This window comes from Erythrolamprus reginae, chromosome 3 (genome assembly GCF_031021105.1).
Source record: "Erythrolamprus reginae isolate rEryReg1 chromosome 3, rEryReg1.hap1, whole genome shotgun sequence".
In the NCBI taxonomy this organism is placed as follows: domain Eukaryota; kingdom Metazoa; phylum Chordata; class Lepidosauria; order Squamata; family Dipsadidae; genus Erythrolamprus; species Erythrolamprus reginae.
This window is the reverse complement of record NC_091952.1, coordinates 3572334-3599569: the sequence shown is the minus strand read 5'-3', so window position 1 is coordinate 3599569 and position 27236 is coordinate 3572334. Positions and strand designations below refer to the sequence as shown.

At 46.1% G+C, this 27236-nt stretch overlaps 1 protein-coding gene across 4 annotated transcripts in view; it reads left to right on the top strand.

Annotated features, from left to right (window-relative positions):
* Positions 1–27236, top strand: part of TPX2 (TPX2 microtubule nucleation factor) — a 60317-nt gene that overhangs the window by 704 nt on the left and 32377 nt on the right. For all 4 annotated transcript variants that reach the window (XM_070744358.1, XM_070744359.1, XM_070744357.1 and 1 more), the window contains exons 2-5: positions 20467–20613; positions 22475–22588; positions 23081–23195; positions 26654–26782. In XM_070744358.1, the coding sequence (XP_070600459.1) occupies positions 20523–20613; positions 22475–22588; positions 23081–23195; positions 26654–26782 (449 nt within the window). In that variant the 5' untranslated portion in view covers positions 20467–20522. The remainder of the gene's footprint in view (positions 1–20466; positions 20614–22474; positions 22589–23080; positions 23196–26653; positions 26783–27236) is intronic.

Genomic DNA, 27236 nt, shown 5'->3' with positions numbered 1-27236 from the left:
AGCCCGCTATAGAGAGTCACTGAAAGCAGTAGGAGGCTGTATAAATGTATATAAAACATATAAATGTGTGTGTAAAGCATAAAAATGTAAAACATGTAAGTATAAACCTGTATGAAAAGCATATAAATCATATGTATAAATGTAAATTTGCATGTGAATATTATCAATTCTCTACATCAGTGTTTCCCAACCTTGGCAATATGTGTGAGAGAAACAGGGTCTCTGCTCAACCCGGGTGGGGTTGGACTACAAGTCCCATCATTCAGAGAGTTATGTGGGGAGGGGTCGTTGAGGGGGGGGGCTCCCTTCGATATTGTGGAAAGAAGGAGGCGAACCTGTTGCACGATGTTACCAAATAACGTCATTTTTAATGTGGGGTAAGATTTGTTTTCCATCTAACCATCATTGGTCCTCATTAGAATAATGTTGGTTATGCTTTTATTATACTATATGTTAGCTAACATTGCCACCAAGAAGGGATGGGGGGGGGGTTATTGGGGTTTTTTTTAGTCTTTTTATGAGGTTTTAATTTTTTTGTGAAGCCCGCTATAGAGAGTCACTGAAAGCAGTAGGCGGCTGTATAAATATATAAAACATATAAATGTGTGTGTAAAGCATAAAAATGTACCGTAAAACATGTAAGTCTAAACCTGTATGAAAAGCATATAAATCATATGTGTAAATTTGTATGTGAACATTATCAATTCTCTACATCAGTGTTTCCCAACCTTGGCAACTTGAAGATATTTGGACTTCAACTCCCAGAATTCTGGGAGTTGAAGTCCAGATATCTTCAAGTTGCCACGGTTGGGAAACACTGCTCTACATAAATAAAATAAAATAGAATAGAACTCTTTATTGGCCAACTGTGATTGCACACACAAGAAAATTGTCTTTGGTCCATATCCTCTCAGTGTATATAAAAGAAAAGAAATAAAATTAAATTTAAAAAAACCATAAATACTTCTGAGCGATACTCCACTCTGAGCGATACTCCAACAGAGAAATTTAAAATAGTGTCAGAACAACCTACACTGCCTTCATTTTTTAAAAATAGTTTTCATTAATTTTCCAGTGTTAAAAAACCACAAATACAAATGCAAAAAAGGATTAATTAAAAATAATAATAAAACAAAAATTAAATTGAACAAATACAGAATACAGGACATACAAATATCAACATTGAGAACACTTTACAATGTTTTACAATATTTTGTGTCAAAATATAACTTGCCTACTTCACCTATAGGTAACTATAGGTAATTTAACCTATAGTTTCATATACATGTATACAGATGAAACTCAAAAAATTTGGATACCGTTCAAAAGTTCATTTATTTCAGTAATGCAACTTAAAAGGTGAAACGTAATGTATGAGAGAGACTCATTACATGCAAAGTAATATAGTTCAAGCCATGATTTGTCATAATTATGACAACTTGTTTTAGTGATCCACGTAGTATTCTAATTTTTGGAGATGATGGATTTGGAGTTGTCATGAGCTGTACCCCATAATCATCACAATTATGACAAATCACAGTTTGAACCATTTCAGTACATTCTAAAATCTTACTGACTACCATTTTATCCTTTATTGTCCTAAACAATAAAGATAAAAGATATTTAAAGGAAAGCTCTTGCTCTCCCTGGAGTATATGGTTGGGTGTACAAAGGTACACTCACACAATTATGGCATATATGCAAAAACACCTTTCTGTGTTTCTGTCTTTTCTGCCTTTTAATTTTATTCCTTAAATTTATGTGCTGCCCATCTCACTCACTAAAACAAAATTAAAGAAACCATATCTCTTGCTCTTGTGTATCCTGAATTAGATGTTTTAAAGTTCTCTACTGGTTTTACAGTTGTTTTTTTAAAGTAGACATTAGATTCTTTATTGTGTGAGTGTGATTGGGCATGCAAGGAATTTGTCTCCAGTGCATAAGGTTTCAATGTACTGTACATGCAAGCAACAAAATAGGTTATAGATCATAGTTACAATTATTAATCATAAAATGCAACAAGTGATAAATCCTAGATACTAATAGGAGAAGGTAGTAGGAAAGGTGAGAAGATGAGAAACACGAAAAGTATAATTGCAATACAGCCCTATGACATGTGTAAATATCCTTAGGCTTAGGAGAGTGCTGTGGGAATTAGGTGTTCAGCAGAGTGATGGCATGGAGGGGAGGAATTATTTTTGTGTCTAACGATTTTTTTATTTTTAATTACATATTTTGAATAGTAAACTGCCCAGTCATTGATTGAGATTGGCTGGCTATAGAAACTAAACAAATGAATAAATGTTATTGTATATATGGTATGATATTATAAATACTAACCCCAGACATTGGGTTAAATGTTATAGACCAGGGATACTGGACATGAGGTTTTTTTTAATGGCTTCGATTTGACTTTTCTTTTAGCCCATGTTTTATTTTTGGTCTACCTTCCAGAATTCTGCTACTTAAGGGAGTTCCACTATAAAGTGGATTCAGAAATTTTTAAAATAAATATTGCATCTTTATTTCCTCCAGCGCCTGCTGTTTGCCCCTGTGGAGAAAATCGGTTTTCAGATAAACTGAATCAATTTAACCTAAATCAAGTTGAAATATAAAGACCTAGGACATTTAGCCTTCAATCTACAGCCTGATATCTTATCGGTATGTTTCCATGGCAACCGATACATCTGTCCTCAAGGTACCAGCCCGGGATGCCTCTCCTGGGGCATTTGGCAACTCCGAATTGCCCTTTTCTTTTGATTTATTTCTTCTCATTGTTTTGTTAAAAAATAAATAGGCAGTAGAAGAGCTGGAAGTAAATTTAGATTTAGAACTTTAGATTTGGATATATAGGTTGCATCCTATGAGCCGCCCGGAGTCTTCGGAGAAGGGTGGCATACAAATCTAATAAATAATAATAATAATTTAATGCTCACACATATGTGGCCATATTAGATTAGATTAGATTTATTGGATTTATATGCTGCCCCTCTCCGCAGACTTGGGGCGGCTCACAACAATGGCAAAAACAGTACATAGTGACAAATCTGATATTTACCAATCTAATTACAGTTTTAGATTAAAAAATTCATAAAAGCAACCCCAATATATATAAATAAGCACACAATCAATCATACACCAAAACAACATGGGCAAGGGGGAGATGTTTCAATTCCCCCATGCCTGATGGCAGAGGTGGGTTTTGAGGAGTTTACGAAAGGCAAGGAGGGTGGGGGCAATCCTAATCTCAGGGGGGAGCTGGTTCCAGAGGGTTGGAGCCACCACAGAGAAGGCTCTTCACACCTGTATTGTTTTTGTTCCTTGCTATCTTCTCCAGAACTAAAGGGTATTGCTGAACTGGAAGTACCGTAAATGGGGGTGAATCCACCATAAAATCCACACCGTTGAATTGGGGTAAAAAGTATAAGCTCCCCCCTATAAGTGAGTTGCAATTGTGAACAGTTGCAAAATGACTGATCATAAGTCGAGGACTAGCAGTATCGACTTTGGATCCTGCAGTTTGAATTCGCCTGCTTTAGGGCTTCGCAAAGGCCTCTGGGAAGCTTTCGTTTGAACAGAGATGCTGCCCTGGAGGTACCCTCGGCCTGCCAGCTTTAGATAAAGGAGTGTGGGTGAGGCCTTTGAATTCCCCGCCTCCCTTCCTAACGGGAATAAAAGTGCAAGTTCTTGATAGTTCTAAATAAGTATATTTGTAGCTCAGATCCTCAGGAGGAGGAGGAGGACTCTGGACCTTTGTGCTCTGTGAACCTGGTTATTTTCTTGTAGATATTTCATGACCCAGTTAGGTAACACCATCAGTGCTGGAAGGCAGTGGGGTTTGCTGAGAGAAGGACTGTGGTGTCCTTGGGACTCTCTAAGCTTGCGTTTGTTGCTCTTTTTTGGCAGGGTACTTGAAGAGAGTAGGGTTTGGAAGGGAGAGGATGACTGTGGGGTCCTTGGCTCTCTGTGAACTTGGTTGTTTTCTTGCAGACATTTCATGACCCAGTTAGGTAACACCATCAGTGGGAATGGGGTTTGCAGGGTAGAAGAGAATGAGAATTGGGAGGAGGAAGACAGTAGGATCCAGTGTGTGTGTGTGTGTGTGTGTGGGGAAATCTATTAGCTTCTCTTTTGTTTTTGCTCACGTTTCATGACCCAACTAGAGAATGTCATCAGTGCTGGAAAGGACAGTCAGCCTTAATATGGCTGGTTTATTTGTATAATTACAAGCAAAAATTCTGTTACTAAGTAAGACAGTTAGGTGAGTTTTGCCCCATTTTATGACAATTGTTAAGTGAATCCCTGCAGTTGATAAATTAGTAACACTATTACTAGGTGAATGTGCTTTCCCCATTGATTTGGCTTCTCAGAAAGTCTCAAAAGGGGCAAATCGCATGACCACGGGGTTGCTGCAAGTAGGGAAAATGGTCAAGTCCCCTTTTCCCTGTGCCCTTGTAACTGAACGGCCACTAAATGAACTATTGTTAGACTAGGACTTTCATTCCAAGTTTTAGCCACAATATGTCGGGTTGTGCACATCTTAACTCTTCCTTTATAGTCCATTTAGATAAAGCTGGATGCTTCGTTTGAACGAACTCCACAATGTACATGTGTACAAAAGAACACATTGGATTCTCTGCCCTGATTTCCCCCAGTAGCAATAATAAGAACTATAATGTATTTTTAAGGACTGCAAGACTTACTTTAATTTTTGGGCTTCGTTGGTTGTGAAATGTGGGAAGATCTCTCTAGAAATTGGCCAGTGTTTGTGACTGTTCATTTAACACTACCGTGTTCTGCCTCACACAAAAGCAGCCAAAGGCAGAGTCCTCGTAACTGAATGATTTATCTTTGCTGCAACACGGTGAGAAGGAGGAGGGAGCGGAGCTAATACAGCCTTCCTCAGAATTGCAGTGCCCTCCACTGATGTTTCATTGCAGAGGTCTAGACCCGCACGGGTGAGAAATCGTGGGCAACCTGGTACAAAATGAGAGAGGTTTAAGAAGAGACCTTGGGTTTGGAAAAGTGCCAAGCAAACAGAGGGCAAAGTCTCGGCATATGAAATGACCACTGTGCTCCATTTTCTAGCCAGTTAGTGCCACTTCTGATGGAGCTGTTTTGCCTCACCAGCTTACACAATAATAATAATAATAATAATAATAATAATAATAATAATAATAATAATAATAATAATAATTTATTAGATTTGTATGCCGCCCCTCTCCGAAGACTCGGGGCAGCTCACAACAACGATAAAAACAATATTATACTGGCACAAATCTAATATTAAAAAAACCCCTAAAACCCTATCATAATTAAAAACCAAACAGCACATACATACCAAACATAAATTATAATAAGCCTGGGGGAAAGGTTTCTCAAATCCCCCATGCCTGGCGGTATAGGTGGGTCTTAAGTAGTTTACGGAAGACAAGGAGGGTGGGAGCAGTTCTAATCTCCGGGGGGAGTTGATTCCAGAGGGCCGGGGCCGCCACAGAGAAGGCTCTTCCCCTGGGGCCCGCCAGACGACATTGTTTAGTCGACGGGACCCGGAGAAGGCCAGCTCTGTGGGACCTTATCGGCCGTTGGGATTCGTGCGGTAGCAGGCGATTCCGGAGGTACTCTGGTCCAATGTCATGTAGGGCTTTAAAGGTCATGACCAACACTTTGAATTGTGAGACAAGCTGCTCCACAAGCGTGTATGAAAAGGGCCCTACACTTATGTAGTGACAAATTTTATCTATTTGTATCTGGCCTTTGTTGTTTTTGCAAGTACAGTGATACCTCGTCTTGCGAACCCCTCCTCATACGAACTTTTCGAGATACGAACCAGGGGTTTAAGATTTTTTTGCCTTGTCTTCCGAACTATTTTCACCTTACGAACCTGCTGCCGCCACTGGGATGCCCCACCTCCGGACTTCCGTTGCCAGCCGAAGTGCCCGTTTTCGCGCTGGTGGGATTCCCTGCAGCATCCCAAAATTCGGAGGTGGGGTTTCCCACGGAAGGGAGCCACAGGGGAATCCCACCAGCACGAAAACGGGCGCTTCGGCTGGCAAAAGGGGTGAATTTGGGGCTTGCACGCATTAATCGCTTTTCCATTCATTCCTATGGGAAAAATTGTTTTGTCTTACGAACTTTTCACCTTACGAACTTCGTCCTGGAACCAATTAAGTTCGTAAGACAAGGTATCACTGTACCTCGAGATAATGAAAATACGTAACACCCTTTTCCCCACAACAACCCTGTGAGGTGGGAGGGACTGATCCAAGGCAGGGGGGAGGGCGCTACTTACCTTCCCCACTGGTTTTCATCGCGATGTTTTGCGCAGGACATTTTGCTCGCCCTGGAATCAGCCCAACACACAGCTACCATTGTGCATGATGGCAACTTTGTAATATTTGAGAGGCTGCCACAAAGAGGAGGGGGTCCACCTATTCTCCAAGGGCAGGACAAGAAGCCACGGATGGAAATGGAATCTACAGACTTTCAGCTGCACAATTTGGGATGAACACCCTTTGAATGGCGTGGGAGTAGGAGTGTGTGTTCTTATTGGTCCCTCGGTGGTGTGTGGCAAGAGACGGTCCAGTAGATAGCCTGGCCCTGAGCCATGTAGGGCTTTGTAGGTACAGTAATACCTCGTCTTACGAACCTAATTGGTTCCCGGGGGAGGTTCGTAAGATGAAACATTGTTTCCCATAGGAAACAATGTAAGATCAATTAATCCGTGCAACGGGGGGAAAAAAACTGCAAAAAACCGCCGCCGCCCGGCTGTCACCTTTTGAAACAGCCGGGGGGCTTCTCAGCGTCCTCCTGAACCCGAACGCCAAACCTGAACTTCCGGGTTCGGCGTTCAGGAGGACACTGAGAAGCCCCCCCGGCTGTTTCAAAAAGCGACAGCCGGGCGGCGGGGCTTCTCGGTGGTGGCGGCGGCGGGTTCGTAAGAAGGAAAAAGTTCGTAAGAAGAGGCAAAAAATTTCTGAACCCCGGGTTCGTATCTCGGGTTGTTCGTAAGACGAGGGGTTCGTATCATGAGGTACCACTGTAATAACCAACACCTTGAATTGTGCCCGGAGACTAATAGGAAGCCAGTGCAGCTCGCGGAGGATAGGTGTTATAAATAGGCATAAATATACCGAGGCATCCCCATGACAGCTCTCGTGGCTGCATTCTGGGCTATTTGCAGTCTCCGAACACTTTTCAAGGGTGGCCCCATGTGGAGCGCATTGCAATAATGGAGACTACAAATATTCTGTCTTCTTGCAGGGGCTCGCTATTAAACTGGCCCATCGTTTTTTGTCCTAGGCCAGCAGCCCCAGAATTCCCTGCCTCAGAAAAAGCCTCCCAATCTTTTGCCTGGCTGCAGGGTCGCGAGTATCCTCTCTCTTGTCAGTGGGAGGAAAAGTTTACCCTTCGGTTCCTGGCCCTGCAGTGGGAACTCGTTGGCCAGGGGTTTTCAGGAGGCTCATCACAGCTTCTGCTTTGCCTTTAAGGCCTATTTTTAACCTGATGTTGCTCAAAGCTTGGGTGGTGGCGAATTACAGGGCATGCAGTGTCAGGGGCATTTATTTTTGGGTTGCTGGGAAAGGGAGACACGGACCCGTAGCCAGGACAGCCGGGGGAGGGCAGCGGAGGAGCCTGGGAAATCCTGGCATCACTTTGATCTTCCCTTTTGGACCGAGGCCCGAGTCCAGAAATGGCTCCGATGCCCCTTTGGGCACACCGGAGAAGCAGAATTAGCCCCGATTTTTTTAGCATAAGCCAGCCACGACTGGCAACGTGGGCGGTTGGGGAAAGGGGACTCTCTGGATGTCCCAAAGGGTTCCCCCCCCCCCCAAAGGCAACTGGACTTGGTTTTTCCTTGAAGGTGTTTCGCTTCTCGTCCAAGAAGCATCTTCAGTTCTTCAGTTCAGAATTGAAGAAGCCACGATGTAAAAAAAGACGCTGAGATTCTAGAAAGAATGCAGGGAAGAGCAACCAAGATGATGAGGGGACTGGAGGCTAAAACTAATACAATGAACAGATTTATTTATTTATTTATTTATTCGATTTTTATGCCGCCCTTCTCCTTAGACTCAGGGCAGCTTACAACATGTTAGCAATAGCACTTTTTAACAGAGCCAGCCTATTGCCCCCACAATCCGGGTCCTCATTTTACCCACCTCGGAAGGATGGAAGGCTGAGTCAACCTTGAGCCGGTGGTGAGATTTGCACCGCTGACCTTCAGATCTAGTCAGCTTCAGTGGCCTGCAGTACTGCACTCTACCTGCTGCGCCACCCAGGCTCTATATGCAGGAACTGGGCCTGGCTAGGACCAGGGGTGACAGGATAGCAGTGTTCTAATATTTGAGAGGCTGCCATAGAGAGGAGGGGGGGATCAAACTATTCTCTAAAGCAGGGGTCACCAACCTTTTGGACCTCAGGGACCACTAAATTCATAATTTTATATCCTGTGGACCACTAATATGATATTTTTAAAAGATAAATAGCATTTAGTGCAGAGATCTTCAATCTTAGCAACTTTAAGACTTGTGGACTTCAACTTCCGGCTGGCTGGAGAATTCTGGGAGTTGAAGTCAACAAGTCTTAAAGTTCCCAAGTTTGGGGACCCCTGATGTAGTGCAATATAAAAAATGCAAATAATTTTTCTGCAGACTACCAAAGCTTTCTCATGGACCACTAGTGGTCCATGAACCACCAGTTGGTGAACACTACTCTAAAGCATCTGAAGACCAGACAAGGAATAAGGGATGGAAACTGATTCAACCTGGAACTAAGGAGTAATTTCCGGATAGTTAGAACAATTAACCAGTGGAACAACTTGCCTCCAGAAGTTGTGAATGCTCCAACACTGGAAGTTTTTAAGAAGATATTGGATAACTATCCTGAAGGCTGCGATGCTGCCCTCTGTTGGACACCCCCTGATACACAGGGGGGAAACCAGGAAAAACCCAGGATTTTGGTAGATGAGGGTAGCATAGAAACAGAAGTCTGACGGCAGAAAAAGACCTCATGGTCCGTCTAGTCTGCCCTTATACTATTTTCTGTATTTTATCTTAGGATGGATATATGTTTATCCCAGGCATGTTTAAATTCAGTTACTGTGGATTTACCAACCAAGTCTGCTGGAAGTTTGTTCCAAGCATCTACTACTCTTTCAGTAAAATAATATTTTCTCATGTTGCTTTTGATCTTTCCCCCAACTAACCTCAGATTGTGTCCCCTTGTTCTTGTGTTCACTTTCCTATTAAAAACTCTTCCCTCCTGGACCTTATTTAACCCTTTAACATATTTAAATGTTCCGATCATGTCCCCCCTTTTCCTTCTGTCCTCCAGATTATACAGATTGAGTTCATTAAGTCTTTCCTGATCAGTTTTATGCTTAAGACCTTCCACCATTCTTGTAGCCCGTCTTTGGACCCGTTCAATTTTGTCAATATCTTTCTCCGTACTGAAGGAGCGGGTCCAGCAGTCACATGGGGTTGCTCATGTCCAATCCGGTGGAACTGAGCCTAGTGTTAAAAAAGCTTGCCGGATCCGCCCCTTCCCCAGAATTCGCTCAGTTCGCATATCCTGCGGTTGTATTGTGATAGCTCGTTCAACATTCTAACACCTTCCCTTCGATCCTTTCCTTCAAAAGTAGTAAGAATTGTTTTACCATTATTATTTACTTGCACTAATAGCGCCAGCCGTTTGCGGCTCGGCTTTTTTCCTTTGGAGAAGTTGCGGTTTCGTTTTCCCCCGGCGGTTTTGCCGTGTACGATCCCCGCTGCCGCTTGTGGATTCCTTTAATCCTTTGGCCTGGAGGTCTTGGTGCAAGTATTAATTTATTGATTGTATATTATTAAAGGGCTTAACAAATACCTCCTGCGGAGTGAGACGTCTTTCTAGTCTTCTGGACTTAGTCGATCGCTTCCCCTTTAAGAATATTACGGAGCGATTTTTCGGCGCGAAGGCCTTCGCGCCCTTTTTAAATTTAGGCCTCTCGTGTTGGCCTCCTGCCAGCCGCGTAGGCCTCAGTCCACCGCGTGGATCCCGGAGCGGGCCTTGGGACGCCCAGGCTTAATTCTCCACCGGCTAAGCCTCCAACCAGAGTGCCTTGGTTTACTTAATTAAAAAGTTTAGGGAGGCTGGCCCCGCTGGATTTGGGGACACGAACTCTGGGTTTGCCCAGATTGCCCTCAAGTCTCAGCAGCTTCGAGGCCTCGAAGCAGGATCCATTCCTCTTGGGAAGTCCTTGAAATTCTTCTCCTTAATTATTCAGTTATTGGCTCAGCCTTGTCTTCTGTTAATTGTCAGACTATGGCTACTTTTCCCAAGAGAGGCACAACTAAAGGTCCCAGAGAGGCCAGGCCTACAGGCGATGAGATTACTAGTATCCCCCAGGCCTCTTCCTCCTCTTCTCCAGGGGCTCGCCCCTCGACCAAGGTCACCAGGGCCGAGAAGAGAAGGGACCTAGCCCTACAAAGAATCCATGACAAATCAGCAAAACGTTTGAAAGTACAGGCCCAAGTACTCAGTAGTCAAGACCCCCCAGAGGCTTCTAATCTACCTCCTTCTGGGGTCCCTGTGTTATCTCTGGATGAGCCTAACCTAGACAGACCCCAACCTAACCTATGGGGCATAGGTCCAGAGGAACCAGATATTATTGAAGATTCCCCCCAGCCAGGATCCTCCCAGGCCTTTAGGGATTCTTCTGCCATTCCTGCTGATATTTCTAGTTTACCTCCTGAGTTCCAATCTATTTTTGCTGTGTTGTCCAAGGCCATTGATGCCAAACTCTCCACCATCAATGAGCTTCCCTTACCTCCTCCTCCTCCTCGTCCCTCCCGCCCCTTGGGTTCTTCCCCAGCGGTTAGAGCTCCTATTCAGGATGATTCAGATTCCTCTCAGGACGAATATGAGGATATGGAGGATGATGAGGATCCCTTTCAAGGCCTCTCAGATGATGAGGAATCCCAAATAAAGGTTCCTTCTCCAATTACTATTTTTCCCTCTCAATTGTTCAAATCTCTCCTCCTCAAACTAGAATTTCTACGGGATTAGCGGCCCAGGAGAAACAAGCCTCCACTGCCACTGACCCCCCGGAGGAGAATTTACCTTACTTCACAGAGGAACAGGAGGATAACGAGGTAATTCCTATGCCTAAATTGTTTAAAGATGCTTTACTCAAACAGTGGGATTTCCCAGCCTCTGGCCTTAATCCCTCCACCAAGGACAGAAAGTTGTACAAACTTTCCTCTTCCTATGAAGAGCTTCTATCCTTTCCCAAACCGGATGAACCTGTCAAGATCCTTCACTCGGCAGCGGCTGTGCCAGGCGAAGCGGAGGAAGTCCTCCGCCCAGAGGACAAGCGGATTGAACAAATGCTCAAAAGAGGGTTCACCGCAGATCCCTGGGCCATTAAAAGTTCTGCAGCAGCTTCCTTTTTCTCCAGAGCCATGCTTCTGTGGCTTCGCCAACTTCAACAGCATATTCCTCCCGATGACTTGAGAGGTCAACAAGACTTCAACAAGGTCTTTGCAGCTGCCCAGTACGTGGCTGATGCCACCTTGCAATCTACTAGATTTTCTGCTAAGTCTATTGCGGCTTCTACAACGGCAAGAAGACTCCTATGGATTCGCCCTTGGCAAGCGGGAGTTCGCCAAAAGTGGCAGTTATCCCAGGGTCCCTTAAAGCGCGACCTTCTCTTCGGTGATCTTCTGGATCCACTCCTCACGGAAACCACGGACAAGAAGAAAGTTTTGGGTCCAACCACAAAAAAGGCTACCAAAACGCAGTCCTTTCGTCGCCCAGGGCGCCAGCAAGATCAAGCGGCGTCCTATCAGAGATCTCCAGGTCAGTATTCCCCCCGCTTTCGTTCCCAAGGTAGGAACTCCAGGGGCAGAGGTTTTCGCTTCCAAAGGGGAGCGTCCTCTAACAGGGCTTCAAAAAAACCTAGATGGTAATCTTTCCTCAATTCCCATAGGGGGTCGCCTAGCCCATTTCGCCTCTAATTGGCGTCTCACCTCCAAGGACCCCTGGGTCATTGACACTGTTCAAACAGGTCTTCTTTTAGAATTTATTTCTCCTCCCCCGAAACGTTTTATTTCCTGCCCTTCTCCCAGGTCCTCCTCAGATTGTAACCGTATGGAGGAGGCCATTTCTCATTTATTGTCCATCAGAGCCATTCAACCGGTTCCTTCCGGTCAGAAGGGCCTAGGTTTTTACTCCATCCTATTTATGGTTCCAAAATCCTCCGGAGGTTGGAGAGCTATTTTGGATTTAAAGAAGCTAAACCTATTCATCAAATATAGGAAGTTTAAGATGCACTCCTTAACTTCTATTTTGGCCGCCATCCACACGGGAGATTTCATGGTCTCCTTAGACCTCACTGAGGCCTACCTCCACATTCCTATAGCCAAATGCCACAGAAAATTTTTACGTTTTTCCTTTCAAGGCAGGCATTTCCAGTATAGGGCGATGCCATTTGGCCTTTCCTCGGCCCCTCGGGTCTTTACAAAGCTCTTGGGGTCCCTGGCGGCCTATATCCGGGCGTCTCCCATCCACATTTTATGTTATCTTGATGATATTTTGATTCATGGGAACTCCCTAGAGAAAGTGAAAACAGACCTTTCTGTCACCATGTCAGTCCTTCAGGACCATGGATTTTCCATCAACTTTGATAAAAGTCACCTCCAACCTTCCACATCCATCTTACACCTGGGATCCATTATTAATTCAGAATCCTCCCAGGTTTTTCTCTCTCCCGAGAGAAAACTCAGTATAGGGGAGTTAATTTCTAACATCTTATCTAATTCTTCAGTATCCATATTAACTCTGTCATCCCTTTTGGGGAAGATGGTGTCATGCATAGGCATCATTCCCTGGGCTCGCCTTCATGCTAGGGAACTCCAGTGGCTCCTATTACCCTTTCAGAGATCGGGGCACAGCAACTCAAATCGTCGCATTGTCATCCCACCAAGTGTTCGCAGATCCTTCAAGTGGTGGAAGTCTCCGGCCATGGACAAAGGATCCCCGTTCAGGTGCCCGGATCAATTTGTCATCACCACAGATGCCAGTCTATCGGGATGGGGCGCCCACGCCCAGGGGATGATAGCCCAGGGCACGTGGTCCCCGGAGGAAGCTTCCAGGCCAATCAATTGGCTAGAGTTAAGAGCCGTTTCCCTAGCTCTGAAGCATTTCTCTCCTCGCATTTCCAACCGGCACATTCTCATTCTCACCGACAACATTGCCACAAAAAGCCATATCTGCAGACAGGGGGGCACGAGATCCAAGGCCCTCATGAGGGAGGCCCTCAAGTTAGGCCTTTGGGCGGAAAAACATCTTCGGTCGCTCCTAGCAGACCACATCTCGGGGAGCCTCAACGTCCAAGCGGATTGGCTATCTCGAGCAACGATAGACCCAGGAGAATGGAATCTCCATCAAGACCTGTTCCATCAAATCAGCCTCAGATTCGGCCTACCAATCCTGGATCTCTTCGCGACCAATGCGAACGCCCAACTCCCTCGCTTCTTTTCCAGATTTCCATCCCCGGGAGCGGAAGCAATCAATGCCCTCCGGAGTCCATGGCCTCCAGGCCTACTCTACGCATTTCCTCCAATTCCAATTCTCCCGGACGTGATTCACAAGGTCCTCACCGAGAGGGCCCGAGTAATCTTAATCGCCCCTCATTGGCCCCGCCGGCCCTGGTTCGCGGATCTCCAACAGCTGTCCGTCCAGGACCCTTGGCGACTCCCCGTTTCGGGGGATATGCTGCGGCAGGGGGCTTCATTTCATCCAGACCCGGAGTGGTTCCACCTCACCGCCTGGCTGTTATCAGGAGAGACTTAGAACTGCGTGGTCATGACCCCGATTCAGTGGAGGTCATTTTAAAGGCCAGAAGGGGTTCGACCAATCGAATCTACGACCACACGTGGTCCAAGTTTCACCAGTGGTGTCTTCAGGAAGGCCTCTCCCCTCTGTGCATCCCCATACACAGAATCATTTCCTTCCTTATGCAAGGCTTCCATAAAGGACTTTCCACCAGCACCCTCCGGCGTCACCTGGCAGCCATTTCATCTGTCCTAGGGGGTCCCCGCAGACAGCCTCTCCGATCCTTCCCTGAAGTTCAGGAATTCCTCAAGGGCATAGCCAACCTCAGACCTTCCAAGGTCCACAGGTATCCATCCTGGGATTTGCCACGGGTTCTCCATTCCCTCACGCAGGCACCATACAAACCCTTAAAATCGGCGTCCCTCAGGTACCTATCCTTTAAGGTAGCATTCCTGGTGGCTATTACCTCTGCACGACGCATTTCGGAGTTGGCTGCCCTCTCGATCAGGCAGGACCTTTGTCAATTTCATCAGGACAAGGTAGTCTTGCGACTGGACCCCACCTTCTTACCCAAGGTCAGTTCCATGTTCCACAGAACTCAGGATATTGTCCTACCATCCTTCTGCCTCCAACGAGACCATCCCTTGGCAATTAGATGGCACACCCTGGATCTTATTAGAGCGCTGAGAATCTATATCCAACGCACTGGACCCTTTCGGAGGTCAGAAGCACTGTTTATAGCCTATCACCCCAGAGTCATGGGTGCCAAAGTGTCTTCAACAGTAATAGGCCGTTGGATCAGAGGGACTATTTCTAAGGCCTATGAATCGGCCTCCCTCTCAGTCCCAAGGAACATCACAGCGCATTCCACCAGGAGCGCAGCCACCTCGGCCGCTTGGGCGACTCAAGCCCCGTTGGAGGAGGTCTGCAAAGCAGCCACTTGGGCCTCACCAAATTCCTTCATCAGGCACTACAAGATTGATGCTTACGCTTCAGCGGACGCTGCCTTCGGCAGAAGGGTACTCCAATCCGTTATCTCACACGATAGCAAGCTAATCCCTCCCTAGGGACCATCTATTGGGTATGTCCCATGTGACTGCTGGACCCGCTCCTTCAGTACGGAGAATAGGCGTTGATTGCTTACCTGAACGCCTCTTCTCGTACGGTGAGCGGGTACAGCAGTCACTTCCCGCCCTTGTATGTGTCTTCTTTACCTTCTATAATCCCTTTTCCTCTAACAATAAGAGTTGAACACTACAGAGCTTCACAGCTGAGCCTAGTCTATGGATTCGCGAATTCTGGGGAAGGGGCGGATCCGGCAAGCTTTTTTAACACTAGGCTCAGTTCCACCGGATTGGACATGAGCAACCCCATGTGACTGCTGTACCCGCTCACCGTACGAGAAGAGGCGTTCAGGTAAGCAATCAACGCCTATTTTGTAGGTGAGGTCTCCAGAACTGAACACAGTATTCCAAATGGGATCTCACCAGCACTCTATATAGCAGGATCATAATCTCCCTCTTCCTGCTTGTTATACCTCTAGCTATGCAGTCAAGCATCCTACTTGCTTTCCCTACCGCCTGACTGCACTGTTCACCCATTTTGAGACTGTCAGAAATCACTACTATCGCAGCCTTCAGGATCTTTTCATATTTTCAAACCATGCTGGTAGCTTTGATGGGGATGAGGACCTTCAGGGGGTGTCAAATTTCTGTCAACTGGATCAGAATTTTAAAAAGCAGAGTAACATTTTCCACTTCAAGCCGAGATGTGTGAGTCAAGGACTTCCTGTACTACCTTTATTCTAAAAATGTTTAAGGCCGCCCAACTCTGCAAGGATTCTAAGTGCCGTACCTTCAAAATACAGTGAAAAATCAGTTGTTAACTGACAATGTAACTGCGGTTGTTAAGTTAATAACCTGGTTGTTAAGTGAATCTGGCTTCCCCATTGACTTGGCATGTGAGAAGGTCACAAAAATGGGATCAAGTGACCCCGGGAATTTGCAAATGTGAGTTAGTTGCCAAAATTGCCTGAATTTTAATGACATGACATGGAGATGCTGAAGTGATGATAAGTGTGTAAAATGGTTATAAGCCACTTTGTCTGGTGCTGTTGTAACTTTGAAGGGACACTCATTGGACAGTCGTAAGTCAGGGACTATTCTTATTTATTGATCTCTTTTAGAAAATTGATATTGCCGCCTACAGACTCAAGGCGACTCCCTGCGTTGTGTCCACGGTGTCTTCTAATTGCAGAGTTAGCGACTTCTCCTTTCCACTCGTTGCTGCCCATTGTTCCAGGGCAAGAATTTAGCAGTTGAAATAAGTTGGGATCCAAAAAATGGAAGAACTGTGATTCATTCAAATAACACATTATGAAGTGTATGCAGCCCAGTCTTCCGGCTGTCAAAGATTTAAGGAATTTTGTTCCAAGCTGGTTTTTTCCGCCAAGCCTACATATTTCCGTAACTTGTAAGGCAGTGTTTCCCAACCTTGGCAACTTGAAGATATCTGGACTTCAACTCCCAGAATTCCCCAGCTGCTCTACCCAATTACCTGAGAGTCAGTCACCGTGAACTCAGTGGAGCCTGTTTTTGGTTAGGCAGGTATCGGCTAGTGTGGCTAGGGCCCTCTTTTGACATGGGGCCAGGCCAGCTTAATCAAGCCAGTGTTTTGGGGTCACCGGCCTGGCCCATAAGTGCCGCCTCTGCCTGGCACTCACAGCGAATGGTGTGGAAGGAGGCTTTGGGGTGCCGTTCGAAGCTTTTGCCCAGCTGCAGAGGAGGCTCCTCCTTGTCCAGCAGCAGACTTGCCATAGTTATAATTATAGTTTATTAGATTTGTATGCCACCCCTCTCCGAAGACTCGGGGCGGCTCACAGCATAACATTAGTACAATACATTACAAATCCAATAATAAAAAATTAAAACAATTTAAGAAAGCATTAATAACATAATAAAATCCCCAACTATGCAATCATACACATTCAACCTGATCTATCATACAGTAAGGCCGAAAACATAATAAAAAAAGGGGGGGGTAATTATCCACACGTTTGGCGACAAAAGTGAGTCTTCAGCATTTTACGGAAGGCGAGGAGGGTGGGGGCTGTTCGAATCTCTGGAGGGAGTTGATTCCAGAGGGCCGGGGCTGCCACAGAGAAGGCTCTTCCACTGGGTCCCACCAGCTGACATAGTTTGGTCAACGGGACCCGGAGAAGGCCAACTCTGTGTGACCTAATCGGCCACTGGGATTTGTGCGGCAGAAGGTGGTCCCAGAGATATTCTGGTCCGATGCCATGTAGGGCTTTATAGGTCATTACCAACACTTTGAATTGTGACCGGAAAGTGATCGGCAGCTATGCCGTTCATGGCTACTGTGGGGCCCGCCAAGAATAACAAGAACCCACGCAGCTGCCCGTTCCGCCTGGCCGCCTTCTCTTTTGTGCTCGGAGCAGTGTGCAACTGGGAAAACGCTCCCCGTCGGGGGGAATCGATCGACAGGGTCCACGTGCCCCTCCCGCCATTGCTCTAGTATATGAAAAGGGAAACTAGGAAAGGGATTTAGACTAGTGGTCCCCAATTTTCTGGCACCATGGATCGGTGGTGGTGGGCAACAGCCGTAGCGGTGGTGGGTGGAAGATTTTGTGCGCACAACCTAGATCCCAACTATGCGCAGACAACTCTTTGTGCGCTCACCGAATCAAAATCCAGGCTATTTATTTATTTATTTATTTATTTATTTATTTATTTTATTCGACTTCTATACTGCCCAATCCTGAAGGATTTTGCCAAACTGACTCATATTTATGACAGTTGTGGTGTCTTGGGGTCACTTCTGACCAGCAAAGTCGATGGGGGAACCAGATTCCCTTAACAGCTGTGTGTCTAACTGAACAACCGCAGTGTTTGGCTCAACAACGGCGGCAAGAAACGACGTCAAATATGGGGCAAAAGTCTCTTAACTGTTGCCTCGCTTAGCAGCAGAAATGATGAGCTCCATAGTGTAGGGCAGAGGTCTTCAAATTTGGCAACTTTAAGACTTGTGGACTTGTGGGCTATGCTGGCTGGAGAATTGTGGGAGTTGAAGTCCACAAGTCTTAAAGTTGCCAAGTTTGAAGACCTCTGGTGCAGGGTCTCCTGCCCAAGTGGGGGTTGGACTAGAAGACCTCCAAGGTCCATTCCAACTCTGTTGTTGTTGTTGTTTATTTATTTATTGTATTTATTTATTGTTAGAGTTGAAAGGGACCATGAAGGCCATCGAGTTCAACCCCCTGCCCAAGCAGGAACCCTATAGTACACCAGTCAAGTGGCAGTTTAATCTTCTCTTTAAAATGTCCAGAGTGTTGGAGTTCACAATGTCCGCTGGTAGGTTGTTCCATTGGTTGATCGCTCTGACCGTCAGGAAGTTCCTCCTTATCTCCATGTTGAATCTCTCCTTGGTCAGCGTTGTTCCTCGTCCGGCCCTCTGAAGAATAAAGTGATCCTCTCCTCTCTGTGACATCCCCTCGTATCCTTGTAGACTGCTATCATGTCCGCTCTGGCCCTCCTTTTCTCTAGGCTATCCATGCCCAGTTCCCTCGGTCTCTCTTCGTAAGTCTTGGTTTCCAATCCCTTAATCATCTTGGTTGCTCTTTTTTGCACCTTCTCCAGAGTTTCAATGTCTCTTTTGAAGTGTGGTGACCAGAACTGAACACAGTACTCCAGGTGTGGTCTGACCAGGGCATAGTAGAGTGGTATTAAGACTTCCCTGGTCTTGGAGTGTATTCCCCTGTTGATGCAGCTTAGGATTGTGTTGGCTTTTTCAGCTGCTGCTGCACATTGTTGGCTCATGTTTAATTGATTGTTGTTGTTGTTGTTATTGTATGGTGGGGGTCACGCCTGTATTCAAGAAATGATTTATATCGCACCTTGGCTTTTGCAGTGGTTTGGGAATTCTAGTGTCAAGTGATGCTCCAGCTACCGGAAGTCCAAGCTGGGCAGAAACGTGTCGATGTACGTCCACTCTGGAAATGACCTGGTCACGGAGGGGGAGTCCTTCCCTGATTTTCCCAGTGGCCCATCTCCAGTTGCTTCTCCATCTCTCCATCATGAAGCCGCCATTGTCGCTCCGTCGCCAAGCAGGGGATGGCACCCCGGAGACGTTGCTTTGGGGCAGGGGGGACATCTCTGAAATACGATGCCCGCTCATCATATTTGGCAGCTTGGCTTGTTGAGCTGAGTGGGCGAGAAGAACGCCAATGACGCAGTTATTATTACAATTTTATTTTAATTTTTTTTTTAAACGGTGGGAGTGTTGACAGAAATGCGATCTCCACCCAGGGGGCGAAAAACAGATCTCATTCCGCCTCGTCTGTCACTGTCAGTTCCTCTTCTTCGGCTCTGCTCCGTTTCCCTTCCTTGGGGCCCTTGGATCGCCCCGATTTTTTTGAGGGTGGGGGAGGAAGGTTGGCATCTTGTGTGGGCCATGGCTTCTGCCCCTTTGCAGTCCAGGGGGGGGGGGGGGGGGGCTCCCACCTGAAGTTGGCAATTGGCCCAGGGGAGGCTGAGGTTTCAAGGAGGAGACCGGCTCTTGCTAATGGCCTTGTAATACACACCTGGGCAGCCTGCCCACATGTCAAAGATGCTAGTCCAGTAAAAGGAGATAAATCCAGGGTAATGCCACCCGGGGCCCCAGCTGTCTGTGGAGACCTTGCATAGAAACATAGAAGTCCATCTAGTCTGCCATTATACTATTTCCTGTATTTTATCTTACAATGAATATACAGTATGTTTATCCCAGGCAGGTTTAAATTCAGTTACTGTGGATTGACCAACCACGTCTGCTGGAAGTTTGTTCCAAGGATCTATTACTCTTTCAGTAAAATAATATTTTCTCATGTTGCTTTTGATCTTTCGCCCAACTAACTTCAGATTGTGTCCCCTTGTTCTTGTGTTAGGTTGGATTTCACTTTTTATATTGTATTCTATTTTGTTTATTGTTATAAGCTGCCCTGAATCTCCAGAGAAGGTAGCATAGAAATCCAATCAAATAATTAATTAATTAATAGATAGATGGGTGGGTGGGTGGAAGGAAGGAAGGAAGGAAAGAAAGAAAGAAAGAAAGAAAGAAAGAAAGAAAGAAAGAAAGAAAGAAAGAAAGAAAGAAAGAAAGAAAGAGCCGGGGTGACGCAGCAGGTAGAGTGCTGTACTGCAGGCCACTGAAGCTGACTGTAGATTTGGAGACTAAAACATAGGGAGAACGGTTGCAGGGTTTGGGTTTGGCCAGTCTGGAGAAAAGAAGGACCAGTGGGGGGGGGGGGGCACTTGATAGCAGGGTTCTAGTATTTGTGGGGCTGCCATGAAGAGAAGGGGGTCAACTTAGTTTCCAAAGCGCCAGAAAACAAGATAAGAAGCAATAAATGGAAACAAATCAAGGAGAAAAGCAACCTGGAGTTAAGGAGAAACTTCCTAATAGTGAGGACAATTAACCAGTGGAACTGCTTACCTCCAGAAGTTGTGGGTGCTCCATCAGTTTTACAAAAAGATTGAACAGTCACTTGTCTGAAACGGCCTACAGCCTCCGGCTTCAGCAGGGGGCTGGACTAGAAGACCTCCCAGATGCCTTCAAGTTCTATTCTGAATTCTAAAGGTGGCTTTTCTTTTCCTTTGCCAGGTGCTGATTTCAGAAGAATTAGGCACAGGCTGTGCCACCTTGAAGGGGAGATTAAAATGGAAACGTATTCTTTCGATGTTCCCGAGATGTGCGTTGACTTCAAAGATATGAACCACGACAAAAGCATTAACATTGATGCCTGGTTTGGTGAGTGGCCACTCCACGGCCTGGGAGGGGAATGTGCCATCTGCCAAGAGGCCAAACTCACCACTGGTCTCGTTTCTGAGCCTTATAAGGGGGAAGGGCAGAGGGCTTTATGAGTGATGCTCCATTGTTGTTTCTTCCTCTATATCCCACCTGTCTTACTTTTACCACTGAAGGCAGTGAGCATATCCAACACGCCCACCTGTTATCATCTATGCAACCACAGTCTTGCGAGGTGGGTTCGTCTTAGAGAGAGTGTGAGTGGCCAGCTGGGTTTCATGCCTAAGCGGAGCTACAACTCCCTGTCTCCTGGTGATTGGCCTAAAGTTTCCTAGCTGGCTTTTGTGCTTAAGGAAGGACTAGAACTCCCTGTCTCCCAGTGAGTGGCCAGCTGGGTTTCATGTGTAAGTGGAACTAGAACTCCCTGTCCCCTGGTGATTGGCCCAAAGTGACCCAACCATTTTTCCTGCTTGCGGTGGGACTAGAACTCTCTAGAATTCAGTGACTCCTAATGATTGGCCTAAAGTCCTTTAGCTGGCTTTCATGCTTAACGCAGGACTAGAACTCACCATCTCCTGGTGATGGGCCCAAAGTCACCTGGCCAGTTTTGGGGCTTGTATTGGGACTAGAACTCACTGTCTCCCAGTGAGTGGCCAGCTGGGCTTCATGTCTAAGCAGAACTAGAATTCATTTCCTAATGATTGGTCTAAATTAGCTGGCTTTCAGGCTTAATGCAGGATTAGAACTCGCCATCTCCTGGTGATGGGCCCAAAGTCACCTGGCCAGTTTTGGGGCTTGTATTGGGACTAGAACTCTCTGTCTCCCAGTGAGTGGCCAGCTGAGCTTCATGTCTAAGCAGAACTAGAATTCATTTCCTAATGATTGGTCTAAATTAGCTGGCTTTCATGCTTAATGCAGGATTAGAACTCGCCATCTCCTGGTGATGGGCCCAAACTCACCTGGACAGTTTTGGGGCTTACATTGGGACTAGAACTCACTGTCTCCCAGTGAGTGGCCAGATGGGTTTCATTCCTAAGTAGAACTAGAATTCCCTTCCTAATGATTGGCCTAAAGTCCTCTAGCTGGCTTTGATGCTTAAGGCAGGACTAGAACTAAAACTGGTAATTGAGCCAGTTTTCATGCTTAGCAGTGGGATTAGAAGTCCCTAAGGGAGTGGCCAGCTAGGTTTTATGCCTAAGTGGAACTAGAACTCACCGACTCCTGGTGATTGATTTAAAGTTCCCTAGCTGGCTTTCATGCTTAAGGCAGGATTGGAAGTTTTATTTTATTTATTTATTTTATTAATTAGATTTGTATGCCGTCCCTCTCCGTAGACTCGGGGCAGATAACAACAGAAAAAACAATATAAACAAATCTAATATTAAAAGTAGTTTAAGAAACCCAATTTAAGAAACTAATCATACATACAATCTCCTGATGATTGGCCCAAAGTCATCGAGCCAATTGATGTGCTTCTGGTGGGACTAGAACACCTTATCTCCCAGTCTATAGTTTGATGCCTCAACCACTAAACCAAACCAGCTCTTTAGACTGGGCACAGGGAGAGCCAGGGTGGCACAGTGGTTAGCACTTCAGCTAACTGCTAGTTGTAGTTCAGCAGTTCAAATTTCACCACCGGCCCAAGGTTGACTCAGCCTTCCATCCTTCCAAGGTGGATAAAATGAGGACCCAGATTGTTGGGGACAAGAGGCTGATTCTGTCAACCGCTTAGAGAGGGCTGTAAAAGCACTAAGAAGCGGGATATAAGTCTAAATGTTATTGCTATTGCTTATTGGTTGGTATATCGTGGCTTGCTTGCCACACAGGGTGGAGGACCCTGCTAGGACCGTAACTATTTTTGCAGATGTCCGATCTGCCGCCTTGATGACCCCAAGAGCAACGTCGGGCATCCTACCCAAAGCATTATCATCGAGACCTAACGTTCCCTGGGCTGTGGTCTCACCCATGATGAAATCAGGTGAGATGCTCCCTTGAGACCCAACCAGTCCAGTTTCAGGGCTGAAAGAGGTCTCCCCTCCAGCCCTGACCTTAATTCTCTTAATTCCCCATCCACATCCTTGTGGAGTCTCAAGACCTTCCTTGAGAGCTGAGGCGCCGTCTTTTAGGCCACATCCTGGCGTCCCCCACAAGCCGTTTTAACTTGGGTAGTGGCAAATTGTGGGTAACTCAGCCACTGTGGATGTCTCTCTCGGGCTTTAAGGCTGGAGAGTTCCAATGAGCTTCTATCTCTTGAGGCCACCAGAGGCTCTCTGGATGCCGGTAGCTCCTCTTTGGTGCACGGAGAGCAGACTGCGAAAGGGCTACGAGTCCCCCCAAGGGTCCATGTCGGTCTCTTCCAAAATATAATCCCGTTCTTCTCTAGGAGCCCTGGTGAGGACCATGCTTGGTTCCATCTTTTTGCTTCAGATCTCTTGCCTGAGAAATATCCTCTATGTCTCCTCCCCTGTAGATAAGGAGAATGGGAATCAAGAGGTGGAGCCGGCAAACGAAATCCCGGCCAATGTTGTTCGTTCCATGGAAGAGTGGCACCCAACCAGGCTAGAGAACCTACCACCTCCAGGAAGGTAAGACTGAAGGAATCAGACACACAGATGAAGGCAAACTGCCCTCCCCTCTAGGGAGGCACAGGATGCCATAATTGCCACATCAAAATGAAGCAACAGAGAGAATTTTCTCAATGAGACGACCTCGATTGTATTGAGATCTCTCCTTTTATTGTATTTCACTTTTCCTGACATGTGGTACAGAATAACCAATTCACGAACGCCACATACATTAAGCCGTCCCCCAACTACCATTCACTCACACGCTGTATAAGGCAACCTCCTCGTGACTTCCCTATAGATAATTAATGGAAGCTCCATTCTTTGCCTTTTCCTGCATTGTGTGTTTACTGGGGATTAGCAAAGGAATGAGGGTAAGGCATATAGTTCCTTATATGGAAGTTAGCTATACGTTATCTTCATGCTGTATATCAAGTTAATTATTTTCCACGTGGTCATGGATTCTGCAGCTTGCTTACTCAGCCTGGACTTTGCTGCCTTTCCATAGAGGAAGAATAAGGTTTATACAGCACCCATTAGGCTAAAACATCACCCGTCAGCAATATTCCATCCCAAAGTTCAGTGCCTAAAAACCTATGATTACAACACACAGACATGATTTATTGAGCAGAGCCTATCCAATTTGAGGTGAGCAACCCCTGTATTCAGAAGGTCTCTGCCTTTCTTGGACTTGCGGTTTATTATTTATAACAATTTTCGTGTGTATACAAGTGTAAAAGATTAACCCTCTGGAACCAGCTCCCCCCTGAGATTAGGATTGCCCCCACCCTCCCTGCCTTTCGTAAACTCCTTAAGACCCACCTTTGCCGTCAGGCATGGGGGAACTAAAACACCTCCCCCTTGCCCATGTTGTTTTGTTGATTGATTGACTGTGTGCCTGTTTTTTATATATACTGTTTTTTATAAGATTATTAATTTAAATTGGAACTGGATGGGTGGGCATTGGATTTGGTATTGTGTACTGTACTGTTTTTTATTATTGTTGTGAGCCGCCCTGAGTTTGCGGAGAGGGGCGGCATATAAATCCAATAAACCTAACCTAACCTAACCTAACTTTACTAGTTTAGTAACAATGATAAATGGTTGATATAGGACACGTATACAGACAAATCATATCAAGGTGGGATTGCTAAGTAAACAGAGGAGTGTCTAATTAACATTTTACCTTAGACAAACAGAAGGCTTTTAATTAACTTAGATCAGTGATGGCGAACCTTTTTCCCCTCGGGTGCTGAAAGAGCATGCACATGCACTATTGCACATGCGCGAGTGCCAACACCCATAATTCAGTGCCTGGGTAGGACGAAAACAGCTTCCCCCACCCACCAGAGACCCTCTGGAGGTCAGAAACAGCCTGCTTCCCAAATTCTAGTGGGCCCAGTAGGCTCGTTGTTTCCCTGGAGCCAGGGGAGGGTAAAAACAACCCCCCCCCCCCCAGATGCTCTCTGGAAGCCAAAAACATCTGCGGAGAGAGGCGGCATACAAATCCAATAAATAAATAAATAAAATCAATCAATCCTCCCAGAGCCTCTGTGTGAGCCAAAAATCAGCTGGCTGTCGCACACATGCACATTGGAGCTGAGCTAGGCTAATGGCTCGTGTGTCAGCAGATATGGCTCCATGTGCCACCGGTGGCACCAAAGCTATAGGTTCACCATCACCGACTTAGATAAACAAAAGCTGAGTAAATAATCATTTCCTTAAACGAATTAGGTTGCTTAGTCCAGTGTTTCCCAACCTTGGCAACTTGAAGATATTTGGACTTCAACTCCCAATTCTGGGAGTTGAAGTCCAGATATCTCCAAGTTATTGATAATCAGTCTACAAAGACTCTGCTTCTTGAATGCAATCCTGGCTGGAATGGGGATATTCATTCAGCTTTTGGGCTCCAGAACTGCCTCTAATAGAATAATAACAGTCAAGAAGGGACCTTGGAGGTCTTCTAGTCCAACCCCTTGCTCAAGCAGCAGACCCTACATCCTACTGGACAAATAGTTGTCTATACTCTTCTTAGAAAAATCCAGTGATGAAGCACCTACAACATCTGGTGGCAAGCTGTTCCACTGGTTAATTGTTCTCACTGTTGGCAAGTTTCTCCTTATTTTTATGTTGATTAGTTGGTAAATTTCTCCTTCGTAATTTTCCATCTCCATGTCCTGCCTTCAGGTGCTTTGGAGGAGAGATTGAATCCCCCCCCCCCTTCTTTGTGTTAGCCCCTCAGATATTGGAAGTCATTATGTCACCCCTAGCCTCTCTCTTTGTCAGACAGAATGACAGAGTTGGAAGGGACCTTGGAGGTCATCTAGTCCACCCCCCTGCTCAAGCAGGGGACACAACAGCATTTCAGCCAAGTCTCTGTGTCCAATCTCTTCTTTTAAAAAACTCTAATGATGAAGCATCCACAATTTAATAATTTTGGCAATGAAAATCTTAAAATGGAGCAAAACTCCCTTAGCAACTATTTTGCTGAGTGATGCAATTTTTTTTTTTTTATTTATTTATTTATTGGATTTGTATGCCGCCCCTCTCCGTAGACTCGGGGCGGCTAACAACAGTAATAAAAAACAGCATATAAATCCAATACTAAAACAACTAAAAAACCCTTATTGTAAAACCAAACATACATACAAACAAACATAACATGCATGGATTGTAAAGGCCCGGGGGGAAAGAATATCTCAGCTCCCCCATGGCTGACAGCAGAGGTGGGTTTTAAGGAGCTTACGAAAGGCAAGGAGGGGGGGGGGGGCAATTCTAATCTCCGGGGGGAGTTGGTTCCAGAGGGCCGGAGCTGCCACAGAGAAGGCTCTTCCCCTGGGCCCTGCCAAATGACATTGTTTAGTTGACGGGACCTGGAGAAGGTCAACTATGGGACCTAACTGGTCGCTGGGATTCGTGCAGCAGAAGACAGTCCCGGAGATAATCTGGTCCGGTGCCATGACGGGCTTTATAGGTAATGACCAACACTTTGAATTGTGACCGGAAACTGATTGGCAGCCAATGCAGACTGCGGAGTGTTGGTGTGACATGGGCATACTTAGAGAAGCCCATGATTGCTCTCGCAGCTGCATTCTGCACGATCTGAAGTTTCCGAATATTTTTCAAAGGTAGCCCCATGTAGAGAGCATTACAGTAGTCGAGCCTCGAGGTGATGAGGGCATGAGTGACTGTGAGCAATTTTGGGGCTTGGTTGTGGTCAACTAGTGGTCCTGTCAGTATGGAAAGAATGACCAATCCTGTTTGTCCAGCAAATTGTCCTCTGCAGGGCTTGAGATTGTGCAGCTTCTGTACCTGGAAAGGTTGAACCGTCTCTCTTGCCTTAGAAGAATGGCCGGTGGGAATGGCCGGGACTCCGCCTCCTGGCGTAACTGAAACACAATGTCTGGACTCTCTCTCTCTCCCCCCCCCTTCCCTCCCTCCCACTTTTGCTCAAAGGCTCTTTTTCTTCCCCCCTTTAGGGTGGCCAAGAACCTTGTGGCCCGGCGAAGGAGTGCCCAGCGTCGGCTTATGACCAGAAGCCACGCAGAGAAGGTTGCCACTGCCTTGACCAGCAACCAAGGACCCCCTCCTGTAAAGAAGCAGAAAACGTAGGTCTCTGGGATCACACCGGCACTTAGGCATAGATCCCGCCCCACCAGGGCTTTGCAGCATCTTGGCCCCAACACTCCGGGTCCTCATTTGACCCACCTCGGAAGGAGGGAAGGCTGAGTCGACCTTGAGCCTGTCAGAACTGAACACTGGACAGGTGGCAGAGTTTGCCTGCAATAGTGCATTCTAACCGTTGCCTCAACACATATAGAATAGGTGGTGATGGATGGATTAAATGATAGAGACAGAGAGAAAGATGATAGACATATATCTTATGTATATATGTGTGTCTGTGTGTGTGTATATGTATGTATGTGTATATATATATATCTCACATGTTTTTGCTGAATTTTTAAAATTAAGGGAGACTAGGATAGTACTATTTCGGCCTTGTTCTGGCCTCATCAGCTAGCCACACCCTTACTGGGATTTGATCCGGCAGCTTCTACCTTG